The 20,917-nt window shown below is 39.3% G+C and overlaps 1 protein-coding gene across 1 annotated transcript; it reads right to left on the bottom strand.

Annotated features, from left to right (window-relative positions):
* Positions 1 to 241: 241 nt before the first annotated feature.
* On the bottom strand, positions 242 to 4,306 carry AMELX (amelogenin X-linked). The gene is given in 3 exon segments (XM_026079913.1): positions 242 to 752; positions 1,601 to 1,649; positions 4,249 to 4,306. Coding segments are annotated over 3 exon segments (618 nt in total).
* Between the last annotated feature and the right edge of the window lie 16,611 nt (positions 4,307 to 20,917).

Here is a 20,917-nt window from a genome sequence, read left to right on the forward strand (position 1 = left end):
CTTTGTACAGCATTGCAGAGTTTGTTAATATGCAGTTCTTCCTCCGAAATTCCAGTTGACTTTAGGAAGCTTTGGCAGGACAGATTCACAGCTGTATTGATGTGCTAGATCTGCAGAAACAGATCTGATCTGATAGTCCTGTGCCTGTTTTAATTACAATTTTTTTTTAAATTTGACCTCTTGCTCCAATCTGAGAGAAGCTACACTGATATAAACCAATTCAAACCTGACAGGAGTGTGATTACACAGAGAGATCTATTGGTTTCATTAACACATTCTCTGGTTGTAATGACTGTGGGGGGCAAAGCTTTCCTATTATTTCCTCTTGTTATGTTTTGTCGGCTGATTGGCACAGATCCAGAGGCAAGTCTGGCAGCAGAGCGGGGCGTTTGCATAGGCTGGTTTGCATGGGCTGGTTGGGTTGCCCAGCTGCTGGGCCTGCACCGATGCATTGGGTACGCTGGCTGCTGGGGCTGCACCAGTCGGGTGGGATTTCCAGGATGCTGAAGCTGTGCTTTTTTGGTTGTTCACCTGCCAGCGATCGCGCAGGGTCTGGCATTTGCAGGTTTGGTTGGTGCTGTATTACTAGTAAAATCGGATACGGTGAGGGAATTTGCATCAGTGGGTGCTGGAGTGACACAAAGGGTGTCTGGTGGGGAGGTGGTAGGCTCCGGATTTGTGGATGCTGCTGGGATACTGGTAACATTGGTTGATGTTGTAGCCAGCCTCCCGTTGAATCATAGCCATAGGATGGATACTAAAGAGAAGGAGAAAGAGTCCGTTTTGTTATGTTCTCACTTCTATTTAGCACATATATTGTGGTGGCATCCAGAGGCTCTTAGGAATGGCCCCTGTTATGCTGTCCAGATGATATAATAAAAGTGCTTGGACCAAAGTTTGTCTTTCCTGTGATCTGATTGTCTGCATGTTTTCAAACCATGTAAGAACAACATAGTTTTAAAAGTCTGAAATAAAGCCTGTTGTTCCTCTCTTTATTTGGCCGGGATGAAAAAATGGAGGGTTAGCTCCCATCTGCTCCAGTCCAGAAGTGGTCTCCTCTTCCTCTCTCTAACCCTGTCCTTGCCCCACATGGTACACTTAGCGCATACAGCAGTGCTAAGGTACCATATCTCCCCAAATGGGGAGTCTATTCTTCTATTCCTTCTATTATAATCTGCTGGATTAAAATAGTTGCATAATGGAAGAAACATGCAACATACTTATTCATGTGGGATATTTATGGAAAAACCATCTTTATGCCAAAGTACAGTGCCATATCTGCCCATGCAGAGTATTGGTCCATAGATTGTCATCCCTTGTGTTTGACTTCCACCTGTGGGGCAAACAAGGAAGAATATTTATTACTGTCTCCTAGCTTCTGTACCCATAATGGCACTCGACTCGTTCTGTTCCAAGCGTCTTGACACAGCACTTGTAAATGCTTGGCATTTGGGTGTTCTTGTAACAAATGTAATCTCTAGTGCATGAGTAATGTGCCTCTGTATACATAGACATAGGCTGTCAATATCCATGTCAGCCTGGCAGCGATGGGGATTATGAAGATTGTGTGTATGGGGAAAAACAGAATAAGATTGAAATGTGATATTGGGGTCTCATTAGACTCTGGTACCATTCCAAAGGTGTTAATACTTTCAAAAGAGAAGAAAACAAGATATGTCAGCATAGCATATTTCCTTTTCTAAGGAGAGATGGGAAAGCGAAGCCTTGTGTTGAGTCTACTGTTACATTGTGACTTAGTTCTAATATCTTTAATGACATCATTTTGTATAGGGTTTTCAATGGCCTTTGCATGATGAACAGCATGCACCAGTACAAGGAGATAGAAGGGTAACATGATTTCATGAAAAAATGCTGACTGATTGGGCCAAAACACACAAAGCTTGATGAATTTATAGCAAATCAAAAACAGAGATCATAAAGCCACAGGGTCTACTAGGATGTCTTTCAGATAAGCCGTGAGTCTGGAAGCCCTTGGGGGTTCCTTGCTTACATGGAGGTGCTGGCCCAAAATTACAAATTTTGAGAAGTCCTGAATTTGCCAAGTGAAACTAAAGTTCTTGTTGGACTGAGGCATTCTGGTGAACATCTTTTAACCATCTTTTTCCTCAGTCCAGAATCTCCTGTTTTAACACATTTTGAAAATTTTGATGTAGGCCTGATGTGAGCTGAAACTAAATTTTAAAACCATTACAATTTCTTAAGAATCAGAAACTGTTTCCTGTTCTATATATATATGCTTCCAATTATGCAAGTCTGCATCCTCAGCTTTCCTATTTTTATGCTGCAGTCCGCAAGGTTAAAACTTAAAGCCATCTGGTTTTAGAGGAATGGGAAATATTTTTGTACTAGTTAAAAAAGGAGGAAAAAAGCAGATATAATAGTTTCCAAAATCTGTGATTCTCTTTTCCTAATGTGATGATCAAATTTTCTTTTACGTAGATGTCCTTTCCCAAGTATTCAACAGGCTTTTGAACTTTCTGATTAGGCACAGGCAAAAAATACTCCCTAAAACTGGAGCAGACTTTTGTTGTCTGTTTTTTCCTTCATTTAAAGAGCATCATGGGCTTTTATGATTGTGGAGCTGCCAGAATGCAAATGCATGAATGTCTCCCATTTTTAGGAAAATTCCTCTGCCATACAATATAGCAAAACCAGAATTTTATTTACTGCATGAACTTCCATGTTCTAAACAATTCTAGACTGATAAAACATTGCTGGCACTTGAAGTATTCTTTTTAGTTGATCCAGTTTTGTCTACTGAATTCACTTTATAATGAATACTCTCTGTCTGAATGTCCAGGTGGTCAGATTCATTTTGTAGTGCTCGAGTTTTACATCACGGAGGGTGGCTGAAACTGATGTAACTCAATAATGAATCAGTCTTTGCCTAGAACTAGGTATATTAAAGTATTTCAAAAAGATTAAAATATTCTACATCATAGCTGAAGTTGATAAAAGCAGGATGTGTTGGATGGGGGCAGCTATAAGAAGAAATTTCAAGATATATTCATTTTGTTTACCTGGGTATTATAGAAATAAAATTACCCTGAACTAACACAGCACTTGGTCTGGGTGTTGCAGGGAATCTTTGAGTTTATGTAATGAATACTGCAGTGACAGATTTGTCTTGCTGGGTTACTGGTAAGCCATTATGGGTAGGATTTTTCAAGCATGAGCTTTCTCATCTACAAGTTAAACATATAAGGCAATTGTCTGGTACCTCACTATAGTCAGTAGAAAGAGATAGCACCTCTTTAGGTCAAAGCATTCTCTCCTAGGATGCGTGGAATGAGTTGCTAAATAGCTAATGTTAGGCCATACAAAACCGAGTCTACATCTACAGTTCAACAAAATATTTGCACACAATAGATAGCAGAACTTCTTAAATTAAGCATGTGCTTAAATGTTTTGCTGAGTGGCAGATTTGCCTTCTGTCTAAAATCATTTGGAGCTTATTTTTACATGAAGTATTAACAGTCAAAGCAGTGTTGCTATCTGTACTTCATTCCTATGTACAGATTAAATAAAGAGATTGGAGGAGTATGGAAAAGAAATCCAGCTCTTTGGCCTGGAGTGGCTGCCAACTCCAGCACATCACTCCAGGGCACACCAAATAGTATTTCATGTCTCCTGAGGGTGGATTTTTATACTAATCTTTCTCTTTGCTATTCACGAAAGCAGCATAAACTTCTGAAAGTAGTAATTGCACAGAGCTGTCAAATCTCATGTGTTAACTGTGAGACCAAGATGAGCGATTCTTTCCTAACACTCCTCTGCTCACACCTGATGTATTTATGCAGTGCAGCAGTGTGGCTTTTCTCCCGCTCCCTGGCCTCAGGATCTGCTGACCTTGCCTGCTTGAAGCAGTGGCTCCCAGAGTGGGAGTGGACTCTCGTGGTGAGGGAGATGGGTGGCTGCAGTGGGTCCTTGCACTGAGGGCATCCCTGTTGCAAGACAACTGTCAGGGCCAAGGGTCCTGCCCCAGCCCCCAGCCCTGTCTCATAGGTCAGAGAAGGAATTCTTGAGCAGTCTGGTAAAATTAACGTTTATCAGACTGTTTAGTGTGCAGACCAACTAAATCTCCCCTCTCTCCTTTATAATTGTCACTTTATAAATCCCGTCCGTATGCATATGGTTGAGTTGATGTTCCATTCGTTGCTTGCGAAGTAGGAAGAGACTGTCAAGCGTGACACAACTGCGCACTGAATTACAGTGTGACTATAGTACTCACTGGCGTAGCAAATGTTGCACCCAGAAGGCAAGTGATTGAGATCCAGTCAGCCATCTTTCTCAAAGTATAGTACCTGAAATAAAAGGAGAAAGTATTGTCTTGGTTAGTGCTAAATCAGAAAAGAGCAATGTCTCTATGTTAGCATGTGGGATTGGACCAGATGATCTCCAGAGGTCCCTTCCAGCCCCAATTATTCTGTGATTCTGTGATCTGGATCTGCATTAAAATAAACAACCTGTAGATATCAAGGACAAGTCTTCTGCAGTCTACCTGGAAAGTTAGATATCGTTCATTATTAAGTATTTGGTGGAAACAGCAAATCAATGATAAAATTCCTTTGGATCTTGGAATTCATTTTGAGACAGAATGCAGATCTTTGACCTTTTTTTTTTCCTTTGGTGTTTCTGCAGTCTCTGAAGGCAGTTCGCTTTAACTTTGAAGCACTGCTCGTGACTATGAAGAGCAAAAGGACTAAATGTCATTTAAAAGTAATGTAGCAAGACTTGCCAACAACACAGCTTTAATAGATTCTGAGAGAGGAATGTGGGAGCAGTCATAGCCTTAAAAAAACAACAATAGGTTTTAGCAACCGGAGAATCTGCAAAAACATTTGAGAGCTGTGCACGCTCCCTCCTCCTTGCTGTGCTGAATTTTTGCTCCCATGTTTTTTTTGAGAAACCTCACAGGAGATTTTCAAGAAAAATTTGATAAAAATATTTACTTAAGAGCTGCCTTGAAGACCACTCCCTCACTAGAATATAATCCCTCTTTTCTGCTTCTGCTGGCTGTTTCATCTATTTTAATGTAATTTTGTTCACAGAGTACAGAACTTTTAGCCAAATATAGAATTTACATATTATTTATGAAGATAATGCTGTGGTACATTTGTCTTGCTAAAAGTGTTTTCTGAGGTGACCTCTCTGCAGAAGTGCCATCTGACTAAAGAAGGTCATGATCACAGTGTTGCTGTGAGCAGAGTTAAGAAACTGGGAAGGGTTGATATTTCCGCTGCAAAGACCTGTCCTGTTCTCATAGCATTAAGAAATAATTGGTTTTCAGTAAAAGATTTCTCAGATTCAAAATTCCATATTAAAGGAGACTCGGTAACATACATCTGCACCCAGTTATAAGCAATCACAGAGCTGTCACCCATGTCTTACGCAGAGAGTGAGCATTCAGCTCTCTGTACAGGGAACCTCCTAGCTCACCTCAGTAAAAGCCAAAATGGAGGGGTGAATTCCTACATTGAGGCCACATTCTGAGACTTTTAAATTCCCAGAACTTAATGACTTCATGCCTTTAAAAATATGGTTCTGAAGTCTGTCATCATTCTTGCCTTTACAGCTGTGATTTGAAGAAGAAGGCAGTATTTTGCCTTTCTTACAATAAGCCCATGCCAATAGTAGAATGTCAGGTCATAAAAATGCTTACGGTAACTGTGAGAATTGATAATATTCAGAAGTAATTTCAGAACACCAAATTGTATGTATGAGCTAAAATTTAAGTATTTAGGTATGTATTTTATCAATCAGATTTTTTTTTTCTGCTCTCCTAATATGAAGTCTGAAGATAACAGAGTCTAAATGTTTTCATGGCTACAGGAATTAGGCTAATGCACTAATTTTTAAACAATATTTTCTATTTTATTATCACCGTGCTTACCAAAGTCTTATTAAGTAAGAACATAGAAGGAATGCTTAAAAAGTGAGAATGGATTAAAATCAATTTAAGTTGCAAATTTCCTGTAAAAAACATTCAATAAATCAAATATTTACCATTTGAAGTGCTCTGAACAAGTTTTTGGTTCAGTGCAGGCTCAGGTAATATTGAGGCCTTGGATAGCCTCATAATCCTGCCCAATTTAAACCATTTTCATATCTGGAAAAGCCAATCAAAATTCATTAAAAAAACCTCCTGTCATGAAAATTCAGCAGACAGAATACATCATTGAAGCAGTACTGTGATTAGGGCATGCAGTCTTACACAAAGTACTATGTATGCTATCAAGCAAAGCTTGAGCGTGCTTGATTTAAGGTATTTAAGCAAATTAATGGTATGTACATACAATCCTGTCTGGATAAGTTTGAAGAAAGAGTGTTATATCATATTTCTATTGGAGAACAAAGTTGTTTCCAATAATTGTTTCTAGTCTCAAAAAATGAGAAAATGTAGGACCAAATTCTGCTCTGTTACACTATTAACTCTATTGAAAGATAGCAAAGAACAGAATTTTATGTTCTATCTTAGGAAGTTTATATGAATCTGCAGTTAGAGAAAAGAAAGTTTGGCACTGGGACGGCAACATGGTGTGTGTCATGTCTGTGTCATCCTCTTCACGAGCATTTGGTGTGGATGGGACAACTCAGGTTGCTCAGTCTACATGCAGGATCTGTTTCCCATATCCGTTAACTAGTTCAAAGATATCTTTTCTTTTGTCACAGAAAAAAAGTGTGCTTTTTAGCATGAGAAAGATTTTGTGATCTGAATTTGGCAGCTAGGATCAAGTTCTCTTTTCCCTAGTTTTGTTGGTCCTGCAGACATGACCTGGAATAGCGCCATTCCAGTCCTAGTGTTTATGGAAGGTTTCCCTAGATTTCAAGCAGGTAACATTGGACCTGCAAACCAACTGCTTTGGTTGGACCATGCCAATGTGAGATTGCTTAAGGTCAGATAAATAACTAAGTCAGTGTTACTGTCTGGTAGCCTTTCTGTTCTTCTGCTGTTCTAGGACTTTTGTACATGCCACACAATTACAGGTTGTCTTAAGAAGAGTGAGAGCAGAAAGGCCATGTCATCTGCCCTGTCAAGTCTGATACAGTGAAGATGGGATGTAATCTTGTTCTTGTAGTCTACTGCATTTGCAAGCAGGACTGTCTGTCTCTTGTTTGGTAACCTCTGATTCTAGCCTTAGCTGATGTGCCAGCTGAATGTGCTGCTGAAATGCACATTTCCTGTGCACCTCGGATCCTCCTACACTGTGTCGCCCAGTGCACCAAGCGGTGGCACCTTGGTGCCACAAGCCTCCTCATTCTGGTGAAGGACTGGGTACCCACCACATGACCTGAAAAATGAATATCTTCCCATCATGGGAATGACCCATGTTACTGTCATGGGGCGGGATATGTGAAACTCTAATGTATTTCCAGGACCTGAAGAGTGTTGAACATGTCTTTAAAGTCAGATAAGTTGTACTTGCTAACATTTCCAAAGATGCATTTTTGCCATATCAGAGTGGAGTCTGAGCATTTTCATTCATATAGAGTACTTGCAACCTACCAGTGCATGCTATGGTGGGATGGAGGAAGGGGTGTAGCTAAGGATTTTTTTTAATATCAAAATGCAATAGTAGTGTAAATCAAATCCAAGGTTTTGTATTACATACAGTCTCCAAGTTCTGTCAGCATTCCCTCATTAGAAGTTGATGGTAATTTTCTGCATTAAGTAGGAGTAGAAATGGATGAATGGTAGTTTGGTTAGATGGTAATCAGCTGAGCTAAAAGCATGGCGTGAAAAATGCTCATCTGCATTAGCTGACAGGGAAATCAAAAGTACATTTTTTTGCCAGCACAACTAAGCTCTAAAGAAAATCCTTATGTACCACAGTTTCCTGCTCTGCTCCACATATACAGAACCTTAAAATGTTATTGTTTTAAAAACTGTTAATCCACTTCTGCTTACTTCTGGAGGTAGGTGAGGATACCCATTCTGGTCTTGCTTCTCAAGGCATATTCAGACCACCTGCCAATGAATTGGGGGACATATCTTTTTTCCCTTGGAAGAATCATTCTCTCTGGGCTTAAGGAAAGAGAGTAGCTAGACAGGAACAGCTCCTTCTTATGATTCACCACGTAGGAAAATAGATCAGGTAGATCATAGGCCTGTTTATTCCATTTGTCTTTTGAAATTTGAGGAAATTGTCAAAACTGTTTTCTTGTCACAGGAGAATGGGAGAGAGGGGCTCGGAGATGGCGGGATCTTCCCTTAGGAATTGGGACACAATAGCCGCTTGGAATCCCATCATTTCATCATGCTGAGTGCTTCAAGACTGTCTTCTGGTTTTGAAAGAATTGTGCAGAGCTGTAAATAGAAAAATGTAAATACACTGAGCTGAAAAACCTCATCTAAAATGTGCAATAAGGAGAGCACTGCTACCATACTCTTGCAGAGCAAAGGACTGCCAACAAGCCAATTTATATAAGTCACATGCAAAGAAGCAGTCACAGGAAAGATCTCTTTTGTATTTTGAGAGAGTTACTGATTTGGTTCTCATCATGCAGCAGACACAATATTGTGCATAACTCCTTGGACATAAAGTCCCACTGATTTTGGTGTGGATCAGCAAGTAGGTGAAAGAGGTACTTAGTCCATTCTGTAAATAATTCTAGTAAATTCATCTTTCTGTGTTAACTAGAATGAACAGCTTCCTAGGTGATTTTAGAAAGGCAGCCTCACTGTCTATTTTGTAAATGAATATCATGAAATGATAACAAAACTATAATTTAGCCTTGTAGACCTAGATTTGCCTAATCTGGGACACTGAGTCTTTTGTCATTTGATCTTAATCTAGATGAAGCTCAGAGAAAAGAATTTAAGTTGTCAATTTTAAGAGCAGTGTGACCCAGTTAGGTTGGACTGAGGGTACCTTGGAAAACTTTGCCTAATACAGGTAAGTGTTAATTAATGTTTTGACATAAATGTTAATGACAAATGTTAATTGGTTTCTGATGTTAGTTGAAACTTTGTTACTACACGGTGTAGGTACAAGGTCACTCTTGTAGAAGTGTTTTGTGTAGCTCAGGCAGGAAAAATAAAAACAAAAAATGTAATATTCTTTTTTGTACAAGTACGAAGGATTTATTTTATCAGTCATGGGAAAGCATCTCTCTCTTTTTTTTTTTTTTTTTTCATTTGCACTCCCAAGGTTGGGCAGTAGGCGTCACAGGCCTAACACAACCCTGGAGGCAAAAGGAAAGTAAAAGAGATGTTTTTCGCTCTCTCCTTGTTTCAGTCCTGACAGTACAGCTTCATGTCTTCTCTCACGCAGGGCATATTGCAGAGTGTGAGTGACTTTCTTTATGATGCATAAATATCATGACTGCAGGCATATATGTCCTTCTGCCTCCCACTCTGGTCTCTTTGGCCCTGTGTACACCAAGAAATTAAACCATGTCAGAGAGCATCCTTAGGCACTGGAACTTGATCTTCTGTACTGTCAAACTATTACTATGGTCTGTGACATAGTTTTTGTTCAGGCCAACTCTCCCAAACATTTCCTGGTGTATAGTTAGCCCAGGCCAGGGGTTGTTCGTAACAGACTGTTTGGATGTGGCCACTCTGGAGAGGGAGACAGTTTAATTGGATGGACTAAGGCTGTTCCAGGACCATTGGGTCACTGCCAGGGAATGATCCCAGGCACGTTTACTTTATTAATATAAACTTCAGCCTTTGATTCTGGGCTTGTGGTTTTCTCTGTCCTGAAGTGAAGTCACTCAACTCCTAGTTCTTAGTCTGAGCAGAGATTACCATAGGGGCTTGGTAAACTCTGTTTACCAGCAGTGGATTTTGTCATAATCTCAGGAACATTACAGGGCTGCTGAAGCTTAGCAAGTCAGCTGAACTAAGGAAACTAACCATACATTAAATTGGCACAATGCTTCAAAGTATATTCCTTATATTCAATATGTATATTCATATATTTAAAGTATATTCCTTAGCTTCAAGTTAACAATGCTATCACAGATAGTTATTGCACCGCAGCTGATGTACAGTTATTTATTAAACTGCGTCAGCTTGATATATGCTTCTTTACTATGGAGACATGTATCTTCTCCCTTTATGTGTGTGGCTGGTAGAGGCTATAGCTGCATAATCACACTGAGAACACTTCTCAGTGCGCAGGTCCAGGTGTATGTTCTGATTGCACCTATCCTGGGGCATGATCTGGCTGCACTCCAGCCCCCTCATGCAAAGAAACCCCAAAAGGCTGGGAGAAATGCAGGATGGGAGCCTTGGTAAGACCCAGCAAGTTCCTCATGAGCCCTGTTTGGGGGATATGGGTCCCATGGTGTGCCATGTTAGGTAAGTGCAGAAATGGCTACAGTGGTCCTACACAGCAGGCACTTTCTGAAAAATATTTGTAGAATATAAGCATTCTTCATTTGTGTACATGAAGCCCTTCTTATTCTTCAGTCAGGATTGGCACCTACTTTAGTGATAGCGGGGTCTGTCTCCACCAGAACTTTATAAACCTTCCCAAAATCTTATGAGAACAATGTAATACAAGCAAGACTTTTTTTCAAGATGTTTAGCTGTTGTGCATTGGAAATCAGGAAACCTGCTACCTTGTAGGAGACCACGTAATGCTCTCCTGCAGACCCCTTTTTGTCCTCAGGCCAAGTTGCCACTTTTCTATTGAAAATTGTTAAATATTAGTAAGTGAAAGCATAGAACAACTTGCTACAATGTGTAACAAGTTTCTATAGGTTTCTTTTTTGGTTTGGTTTTATCTACGAACACATAAACATGGTACAGTGGGGATTTTGCTGGCTGTCCCTAAGTCCACAAGAGGGGCAGATAGCAACCCAGCCTGGGTGTAAGTTGGCACACATAGGAGAAAGTTACAAGGATCTTCATTTTTCTAACGTCTTTTTTCCCTGCTTTTTAACTTATAACAACTGAGTATTCTTGTTAATCTTATTTTGATAATGAACAGTTCTCAGTGTATAACATTGTCTTCTTAAACCTCTGCTCCATTACAGATATGATCGTGCATGTAAACGCACACACATTGGCTTCAAAATGTTATGATGATACCCTGCTGGCAAAAAATCATTAGGTTTGCCACTGCCTTTGATAGTGGTCTGCGCAGACACAAATTCTTCAGAGCCCCATCTGTATCTGTATGTCACATTGGTTTCCACTGGGTTATTTTACAGGGGAGGCAAAGTCCATGATTTAGAAAACAATTGAAAATCCAACATGGTATAAAACCCACAAGATAGATAGCTTAGATGAGTGGTTTTTTGGCTTGTGTTTGAAAATCTATGGTGGCTGTTAGCAGAGCCAATAAACTCTCTAATCCTTGGCTTTAGGTAATAGCAAAATGCTGTTGGCCAGGTAAATGTCCGCTCCCTGGAGCTGATCTTCCATACAGCTTCCAGTGCTACTGTCTGTGGGATGGTCTGCAGCATAATGCAAAGTGAAGGAGCAGATTCTGACCATGTTCACACGAGTACAAATCCTGAATGATTTAATAGCCTCATTGAATTCAAACTGGAATCAGCAAATGTGAGTGAGGTCAAATCTGCGGATAAGGACAGTAGAAAACAAAAATTGACTTGTTTTTTACATTCAAAATATAGATCCTAAATTATGAAACGATGCTTAAATAAAGACATGCAGTAACATCCTGCAGGTCTTTAGTGAATATAAAATTTGGATATAGGACTAAATCAACTGTTTTGACCATACAGATAGCAAGAAATCATCTGATGAGCCTCCCAGTATATGCAGGCTATGATTTAACAAACTCAAGTGGTTGCCATGAAGCCACAGACTTGCTTTATGCTAAGACCAAAAGTGTGAATCAGTGTTTTACACTTCCTCGCTCATCCATCAGTTTTGTAGGTAGAGAGCTCTCTATAAGGCTTCAAATCTGGAAGAGCTGCAGAAATATTTTGGTTGATAATTCCATGAAAACGGGGCAGTATACATGGGAAATTGCTGTTCCTTTAAGGAAGAGGACATTCCAGTGAACTAAACACTTTGGCTGGAAATGCAACCTTTGTCAGCTCCTCACTTTCAAGCAGAGTTGTTTGTGTCTTTGCAATGCCAGGCTTTTAAAGGGACAGTGACAATGCAGTGGGTTAGTGGCTAGTCCATTGCTAAATTCAATAACATTTATTGGGTAGGAGTTCATATTGCAAAAAGCAATGTAAATTTCAATCACATGTATGAAATGATACGATTGAAACAATTAGCTAATGTGGAACCTATCCAGTTTCTTTTTCTCTGCTAAGATAAATGAGCTGGGTCAGTGCCTGTTCCCTCTCATTTTCCCTTCTTTCTGCTCCTTCCCGCCCTCTCTCTCCTCAATTTCTGAGAAAGTATTTATCTGGGTAATCTGAAGTTTTAAAAACTGTTTATTTTGCACAGTCTGAATGGCTTCTTATCCTCTCACCCATGGTACAGTGACAAAACAAGTAGGCACATTTTGTAAAGACATTTTGAACATGAGACATGATACATGGTTCTTACAATTATTTGTGTAATTAACAGAAGCTTTGGATATAAATAAGAAACTGAGACATGTAGTCATGCTCAAAACACTCAAATTTATCAATAGCTGGCATCTTAGTCTTCTATCTTAGACTGTAGGGCTTGGCTATAGGAGTTTACTCTTCTTTTTGTTATGCAACTATTTGTATAAAACAACTAGATACAAGTAGAACTCGTTGATTCTCATTCTTATCTCACTGGCAGTAATACTAGGAAACAATATAAAAAACCCTAAGACTTCCTAGCTTGATTGAAACTCTTTATTGGTTTGGAATACTATATAATACACTTTGTTCTGACATATAGACATTTCAGATACAGAAATTAATGTTTAATCTGTTTGTAATAGCTGCATTTTTTTATTCTGTTCTTTTCTGCACATTCATAAAAAATTATTTAGGAAGGAAAGGGTGAAATTAATTTTCAGAGAGAAGTGTTTCAGGATACTGGGCAATTTTCCACTCAACATCTCTGTGGAAATCTGGAAAAAGTGTTATTTCAGTTCTCTACAAGAAAATAATGCTCTAACTGTACTTCTCTTTCCCACCATCAATAAATTTGAGAAAATTCATCTGCAATCATTAATTAATAGGAAAAATAGAACTTGTTTTGGAAAGAGGAGCTTATTTGCTTTTAGATACATTACTCTGGAAGTATGAACTGTGGATGATATTTGTACTATTGTCTTCTGTTTTGTTTTCATATAGAAGATAGTTTTAACATTTTGGAAAAGATGTAGGAAGAGGACAGTATTAACTATATCATTGCAAGCTGTGGATATTCTTTGCATTTCTCTATTACATGGTCTCTGTATAGTCTGCTGTAGTCTGAGTATGTTATGTGTAGAACAGAGTGGCAATAACAAAGTCCCTAATGGACTTAATAGAGCTCTGGGTGCTTTACCGTTTTGGGTTAGAGCAGTTTTTGAGAGAAGACAGTGAAAGGCAGGAAAGTTTCAGCTGGCATTCATTTTTGTGGAAGTTCATGTCCCTAGTAACAGAGCTCACTGGGACAATTTTCAGGGTAAATTTCTGTAGTGCTGGAAGCTGTTCTGGTAGAGGTTGGCACCAAATTGGTTGAGAAACAGTAGTAATACAGTTAAAAACAGAGTGATTGTAGTTTATTTTGTAATACCACAGTGTGTGCCCAGTTCCTGGGGGAAAATACTCTTGCAGCAATTGAAGAAGGCAGTCTGTGACCTCCGTCTTCCCAGGGACAGCTTCCATGGCTCCACCCAGCCCCATTGCTATAAATGGCAATTGGACTTAAGGGAATTACAACAGGCAGTGAACTAAGCAAGAGCAGGTTCCTGTGCAGCTGATGTTTCCAGTGCTGGGCATGAAATTAATAAAATGAAGAATAACCTTTAGCTGTCTTCTGAACAGTGCAAGGGATGTTGCTTCACTTGGGACACGGGATGGGCTCTGTAGGGATGGGGTGGCATAGTGACGGCGGTGGGAGTCTGACTGAGCTTGGAGTCACTCAATTCAGGTGACCACAGGAGGGGCAGTGGTTGAACAAACACTCAACCTCCAAAGCTTGTGGGCAACTTTGCTACAAAAGCCTTTGTTTTATCAAGCGGTTGTGGAGATGGCTACCAATAAGTGTGTTTAGCATGCTCATGTTGCCTCGCTAGAAAAGTTCAGAGCTCAGTGGAAGCTGTCAGTACTCAGCAGCCAGGAAAATGGTACTTAAGGGCGGGATTCATTTTGTCTCACTATAAGTCTACAATGTAGAAGTATACCTCTGAGTTAGCCACCTTATGCTCCCTGTATGTGGGAAGTGGGGAGACAAAGGCGTTTCTGGAGTTTCCTTATCTTCATAAACCAGATCAAATGAATTACTCCCCTCAAAGTTCCTGCTTCACTCCATCGGCTGTAAAGAGTTTCTGCACTTCTGCAGGTGTTGGGCTTACTTACTCTATCGATGGAAAGGGTAAAACTTCACAAACTCTAAGGGAGTTTTCAAGGATAAATTAATTCATTTTATACCAAATGATACGTGGGTAGTAATAATGATAATATATTCTTCATTATTTCCCTGCTGTGGTGAGAAGACATAGAGAAAAAATGTTAGGAATTTCAGCTCAATGTTTATTCATTGCAGGATTTGAATGGAGTAAGATAAGTAAAATAACATTCTATGGAATAATAAACATAAAATTACATATTTAACAGATGCTTCATTCTGTATTATTTCCTCAGTTTCCCTCTGCAGGCAGTGTTGCATCTTGGTGTCTGTCATTACCAAAAATCTCTCTTGTATAGAATGATGTGTGTGATTCTTTCAGCCCAAGTCATGTATTTCATTAATTGTGTCAAGCCTGTAAGATACCAAATGCTTCTCTGTGACCCAGAACAGTATTAGGGGAAAATACTACCAAGGCAAATTTCGATTCACATTGCCTAGTTGTCCAAGGACTCAAATACAGACGTTTTGACACCGGTGAGAGCAGTCAAGAAGGTATTGCCCCAATATCTGCTGTGCTCTACAGCTAGAGGTCACTGACCCTGATGCTGAGTCGCAGAAGCAAACATATAGTGGCTTTTCAACCACCACAGCTGGCATGTCTACTTAAACCAGTATCAGTAGCGTGAAGATGCCTTTGGCCAACCCCAGTCCGAACAGTCACCCCTGGGAAAGGACCAGATCGGGGAGCTGTGTACAGTTTTTGTAGCTCCAGTAATTCTAGTCTCACACTTTAGGAATTGTTCAGCTCCCAAGAAAAGCAAGATAATGAAAATGGCTTTCAAAGCATAGGATGAAATAAAAAATACATCTGAGTTTCTTTTCTTAGGTTTTTACTTTTTGAAAGTGCTTAGAACACATTTGCAGACTTTTGTCTGCAGAGGCTAGAACTTTATTTATTACTTGAACACTGTGATTCACCTGTCTTTACATATCTTCTGGAAGTAAAGTTATAAAGAAAATAACAGATGTCACAAGTTAACTTGTAAAATTTTGTAAAATGTGACAGTATTACAAATGCCTTTAAAATAAATCTCTTCTTTTAGGAATGTACCAGGTTTTCAACTTGGCCCTTTGAAAGTAGTTCTTGTAGCTGAGGATATTTATTCTGTTCCAGTTCTTGAATGGGATGCAGCTGTTGAATTCTTCAGATCTGAGTAAAGGTTTTAAGAGCTTTATTTATATCAGGTTTTTTTCTGTCCTCCTCTGATTCTAAATGAATAGCCAGAACTTCAGTTAATGGAAATTGTCATACTGCAGCAAAGCTTAAAAATTCATGCTGCTTTGCCACAGCAACTTTTCTTAAGAACTGGACTCCTATATGAGAACTTACGTGTAATTGTATTAAGCATATTAACGTAACTTACAAAAGAAAATGGCAAATGGTAGAATCCCCCCCGGTGCAAACAGAGATCCCTGGTTTTCAGAGAGCGAAGAGTACGTCTAAACAAGTGAACTAAATTTCATCCACAAGTCCATTAGAAGCACATCACAATGGTGTTGTAGGAAACTATGATTCTTCTGATTTCAAAACACAGGCTTATGACATGAGTTTCCCTTGAATAAAGTATGTTATTATTAACGAGATGTATAAGATAATCTCCCTTAGATTATAAAGGGCATAATATAGATAAGAAATCTGTAGATAATGTAAACCTCAGAATGAATTTGCTCTGCAGACCTTTGTGTTAATGGAAATCTTCAGCAGTAAGTTGAAATGCTGCGATACTTTGCTGTTAGTATGGTTTGATAAAAGTTCAAAAACAACATACTGTGCTGCTCTGTGTATGTGGGATGGGGTGTTCTTTGTACTGCAATATGCAAGACCCAGCAATGAATCTAATCTTTCAAACAGTTGTTGATTTTACAAGGATATTGCCATGAAAGCTCTTTAACCTCCTGTGTTTGCAAGCCTTTTTTAGCAAGGGATTCATACTGTCTCTTAAAATCCATACTGTTGATTCCTTCTTTTTTTACTAAGTTCTTTCCTCACTAAATCTATAGTGAAACATTGAACTTGAAGAGGTTTACATGGCTCTTTCAGCTGACTAATGTATATTTTAATTACAGTATGAATAAGATTGGCGAGGGGAGCTGAACAGCTGCTGTGGCCACTTAACACAGATTAAAATAATTGTATTGGGGAAGGCTGTTAGTTTGCCATTAAAAATTTTAAATAGGAGCAGAGAGCACTTGGCAGTCACCAACAAATGCAAATGGAAGGAAGAGGGGAGGGAAAGGGCAGGGAAGAGGAGAAAGAGAAGAGAGGGATAAGAAGAGGACATTGGAAAGCTTTCATGTTGTTCATTCATCTAAAAATAGGTTTTTCAGTCTGCCTCTGCATTTGTTTATATTTGTGTCTTTCGTTTTGAGAATGTGGATGGAGATTTGTCCTTCCAAATGCTTTGGGAACAGGACCTTCCCTCTTTAAGCTGTGTTGATGCTGTGGTCCCAGTTTTCAGAAGCTGAATTTGGAGGCTTATAGATGCTTGTGTGGTTTTATGTGCCAGTCGGTACTGAAAACATCTCCCTGATGGTTTTACTTGTTCTGAGAGCAGCACAAGGCTCTTGCTGCACCTTGTTCTTACCAAATATTCCTTTAAAATCGAGTATGTAATTTTCCAAAACATCTTTTGAATCCATAGTTCTGTGTATGCACTGCTTTCTAGCCAAAGGGAAATCTAAGCATGCCCAAAGATGGAAGTTTGTCACTGCAATTCAACTACTAGTAACGTATGGGCTGTAACTGTTCTTATACCTAGTGCTGCTGCTCGTAGCACATGGATTTTAAAATTTCACTAGGCAAAAAAACATGAGTTAAATATGTTTAAGGTTTTTTTTGGTTTCTGTTTTTTAGAGTTTCTGACAGACATGCAGATGGTCTCTGGGGCACATAGAGTATTTTGTGGTTACTGGACCAGACAGCTCAGAAATAAGTAAAGCAGCTTTTTTGCATATGCAGCTTGCTACCACTTCTATATTTTCACAGGTCTTAGGAACGCATCAAGTGTACGTGTAATCTAGGTTGTTGTCCTTCTGTTATCTTTTTGATTTTTGAATGAATGGTATTGCCAGTATTTAATGTCTATGATTTTGCATGAATGTGGTTGCCCAGTTTCTGTGGAGCTCCGCAGTTCGGTTGGAAAGGAATCCAAGAACAACTTTTAAAGTAATCAGCATTTTTCAATTACCTTTTGTGGAAATACAAAAATTGAAAGTGTTTTTATTCCAAATAGCATTGCTGTGTCTCCTGGAAGCTGTACTGCAGGTTTTTTTGGTACTCCAGATTCTTTCTAAGGAGCCATAATAGACTTTCAACTCTCAGAGTGTACTGCTCACTCTCAAGGTAAATGAAGGAGTAAGTCATAAGAACTTCTGCTCGTGATGGGAAAACTAGCCATGCATGCAGAATACTTGAATTGCAACTGCCATGAGGCACAGAGCGTTTTTGAATGAAAATATCTTTGTGCTTAGATTTTTTTGGACTTTTCAAACAAGCTATCAATTTTTCCACAGAAAACACATCTCTTTCATGACTGCGCGTAAGACAAAAGCATGCTTCTCCACTGAAAAAAATGAAATTTTAGGTTAATCATGTTTGCAAAGCTATTTTTGACTGTCCCATGAGGCTTTTGTGGCCAGCATTGGTCCTTGCTGTAACAAGAGATCAGCCAGAGGAATTCTCGGCTGCCTATTAATGTGCTTCTAATCTTCCATCCATTCAGAGTGAGCCGCAGGTCCTTGTAATTTTACATAATTAAGAAACAAATCAAAAGTTGCATAGTGCTTATCTGTGAGTGACTAAATTACAATTTCAGAATTAGTTAACTAGTTTCTCAATGAGAGTTAACCCCAAACTCAGTTTGAAGATTTAAGATGAATATTTGAGTGCTATGGGAGGAAATTAATCCAAAGTTAACAATAGAGTAAGTTTATTTTCTTCCATCTTTTGATGATTGATAGGTTGTAATTTATACAGCCACTCCATAAACTGTGAACATTTTGTATTTATAAAATTTCATCCTGAATGGTATTTTTTAAAAATTAAGCTGTGTGTTATTGAAAAAATAGTTCAAAATGGAAAAAAAAAACCTTCCTCAAATATACTGGTGGCTAATACAAATGATATAAAAAAGATTGTCCAGGTGTAGACAGTGAATGGCAAAGTAGCCTGAAATTCTTTGATATGTGCAGTGTTAGCTACTGAATACTGTGAAGAACCATGATTTAAAACAGAACTTAACAAATATCATTGGGCACCTAAGTTTCTGAGATGGAAACCTTGGCTGTCAGCATATAATTCTAACAAATACAAACCAAATTTTTTATCCAAGTTAAAGGAATATAACCGTGTCTGAAATTCATAAATACAAAGGGACAGGCTAATTGGATACTTCACAGCCAGTCTATTTTTTCTTTCTGCAGGCCACCCAAAAAGGCTGGTGATTTTAGGATTGTTTGCAGAACCACTGCAGTGCAGAGCCTGGAAGTGACAGTTCCTTTTTTGCGTAGTTCTAGTGAGTGGGTTCCTGAATGAATATGTCCCCATTTCCAGTTATGTAAATAAGAGCATTTTGCTCATTAGAGGAAATTCAAAAAGTAATAATAAAAAGATCTGGGCTGAAGAGACTTCTTTTTGAAGAAAGAATGCAAGAACTGCAAATGCACAGCATAATTTCGAGATGACTAGCAGGACACTGATTTCAGGCTACAGTGCTCTGAGGGAAAGAGATTAACTTAAGTTCAATGTCCTTGGTTTGTGCTGGGATGTCAGCACGATCACTGACTACTTTTTTTGAGATGGTTGTTCAGCTCTTTTGCAGCTAAGTCAGGTTTTTCACTGGGAATGCGGTATGGTATGCTGCTTAGTGTGTATCGCACTGCATGTTCTTAGCACCACTCAGCTGTGGGTAGCGGCATGTATAAGGATTGGAAATGAAGGGAAGGAACCATTTGAGTTGATGGTTTGATGGTCTAAGAGGCACTGAAAATGTTTGTGATTGACGTGAATGGGCTTTGGATCAGGGTGTGAGATGAGAAGTATCTGATTCCTGTATTTGCTGTTACTAGGTAGGCAGCAGTGACCGTGATGTACAGCAGGAAGGTGGATACATGCATTTCCAGGCTATGAGTTCTGGTTCCCCTACTCTGGGAGGCAGGAGGCTCATCGGCCTCGATTCAGCCTGTCTACATTGAGGGGTGGACAAAGCATCTGGGTGGATATATGAAAAAAAACACGCAGTCTCTCCTGCCATCGCCATGAACTGTGGTCCATGGTTTCCTGCTGCTCCGTGAGCAGTCTGATGAAGTACAGTCGTTATCAGCTGAGGCACGAAGTTGTCACTCAGGATGATTATTTGCTGAAATGCTGTGTAGGACAGAACTGCAGTCAAAATCATTGGTGATTCAATGTTTGTTTTTCACAGATTTCCTACACTTCCTGCCCACGCGCTTTGGATGACAGCATTGTATATGGGGACTGTGAACATGACATTATTTATGAAGAAGTGTCTTTATCAAGGGCTTTTTTCTAGCAAATTGTGTGAAATATTCGGTCTCTGTGTTGCTCTTGTCAAAACCATGTTGTTAATACAGCTGGTTTGCTTGCTTGAGCAGAGAGTTTTTAAAGGTATTTGAAAAAACTCCAAACTAACTGTAAGGGAAGGTCAGACAGCACACACCGAATGCGCCGCAGCGTGCTCCGAGAGATAACACCAGCTGCTTCCAGCATTCTTGTAGCTATTCCTAATAGGGAAAGTTTGCGCAGTTAGAGTCAGTTTTGAGTTTGGACAGCCATGTGGAAGAAGGATTTCTGAGGGGAGACATGCCCCTTCCTAACACTCTTTGTACTTTTTCAAAACAAATCCCCTGAAAGAAGAAGCAGGGAATTCAGTTAAAATTAGTGTGTGTCTCTGTCACATGCATATGCGTACACACTTTGCAACGTAGCTTTCAGCAGTGTAGGACTCTCTGAGCTTACTTTGAAGCAGAGAAATGAAAAGATCGGTTTTTCCCCCTAAGATTCATGACAGTGGAAGCCTCTGGCAGTAAAAGGTATCATGGGAGCCGCAGCTGCTCCAGCTGAGCTCTTTCTCAGACACTCAGTACACAGTTTCAGGACAACTACATTATTTGTACCTTATTCTCATTTTACAAAAAGTCATAGTTGAATTCAACTCTTAATTCAAATCTGCTTCAATCAAATGATAAAGGACACTGAAGACGCAAGAGAACTTACTTAATGGGTAAGGAAACCAAATACGCTTATACATAGTGTGGCAGAGGTGAGTGTGATGGAGTGTTTATGCTGAATGTGGTAACTGGCTCGTGTTTTAATTTTTTTCTTGCTTTAGCTAAATTTGAAGAAAACAGAGCAGCTTTGACTCAGTGGGGGAAAAAATTGGCACTACCTACCACTTT

This window comes from Apteryx rowi, unplaced genomic scaffold (assembly GCF_003343035.1).
Source record: "Apteryx rowi isolate R43461 unplaced genomic scaffold, aptRow1 scaffold_504, whole genome shotgun sequence".
Classification (NCBI taxonomy): Eukaryota; Metazoa; Chordata; class Aves; order Apterygiformes; family Apterygidae; genus Apteryx; species Apteryx rowi.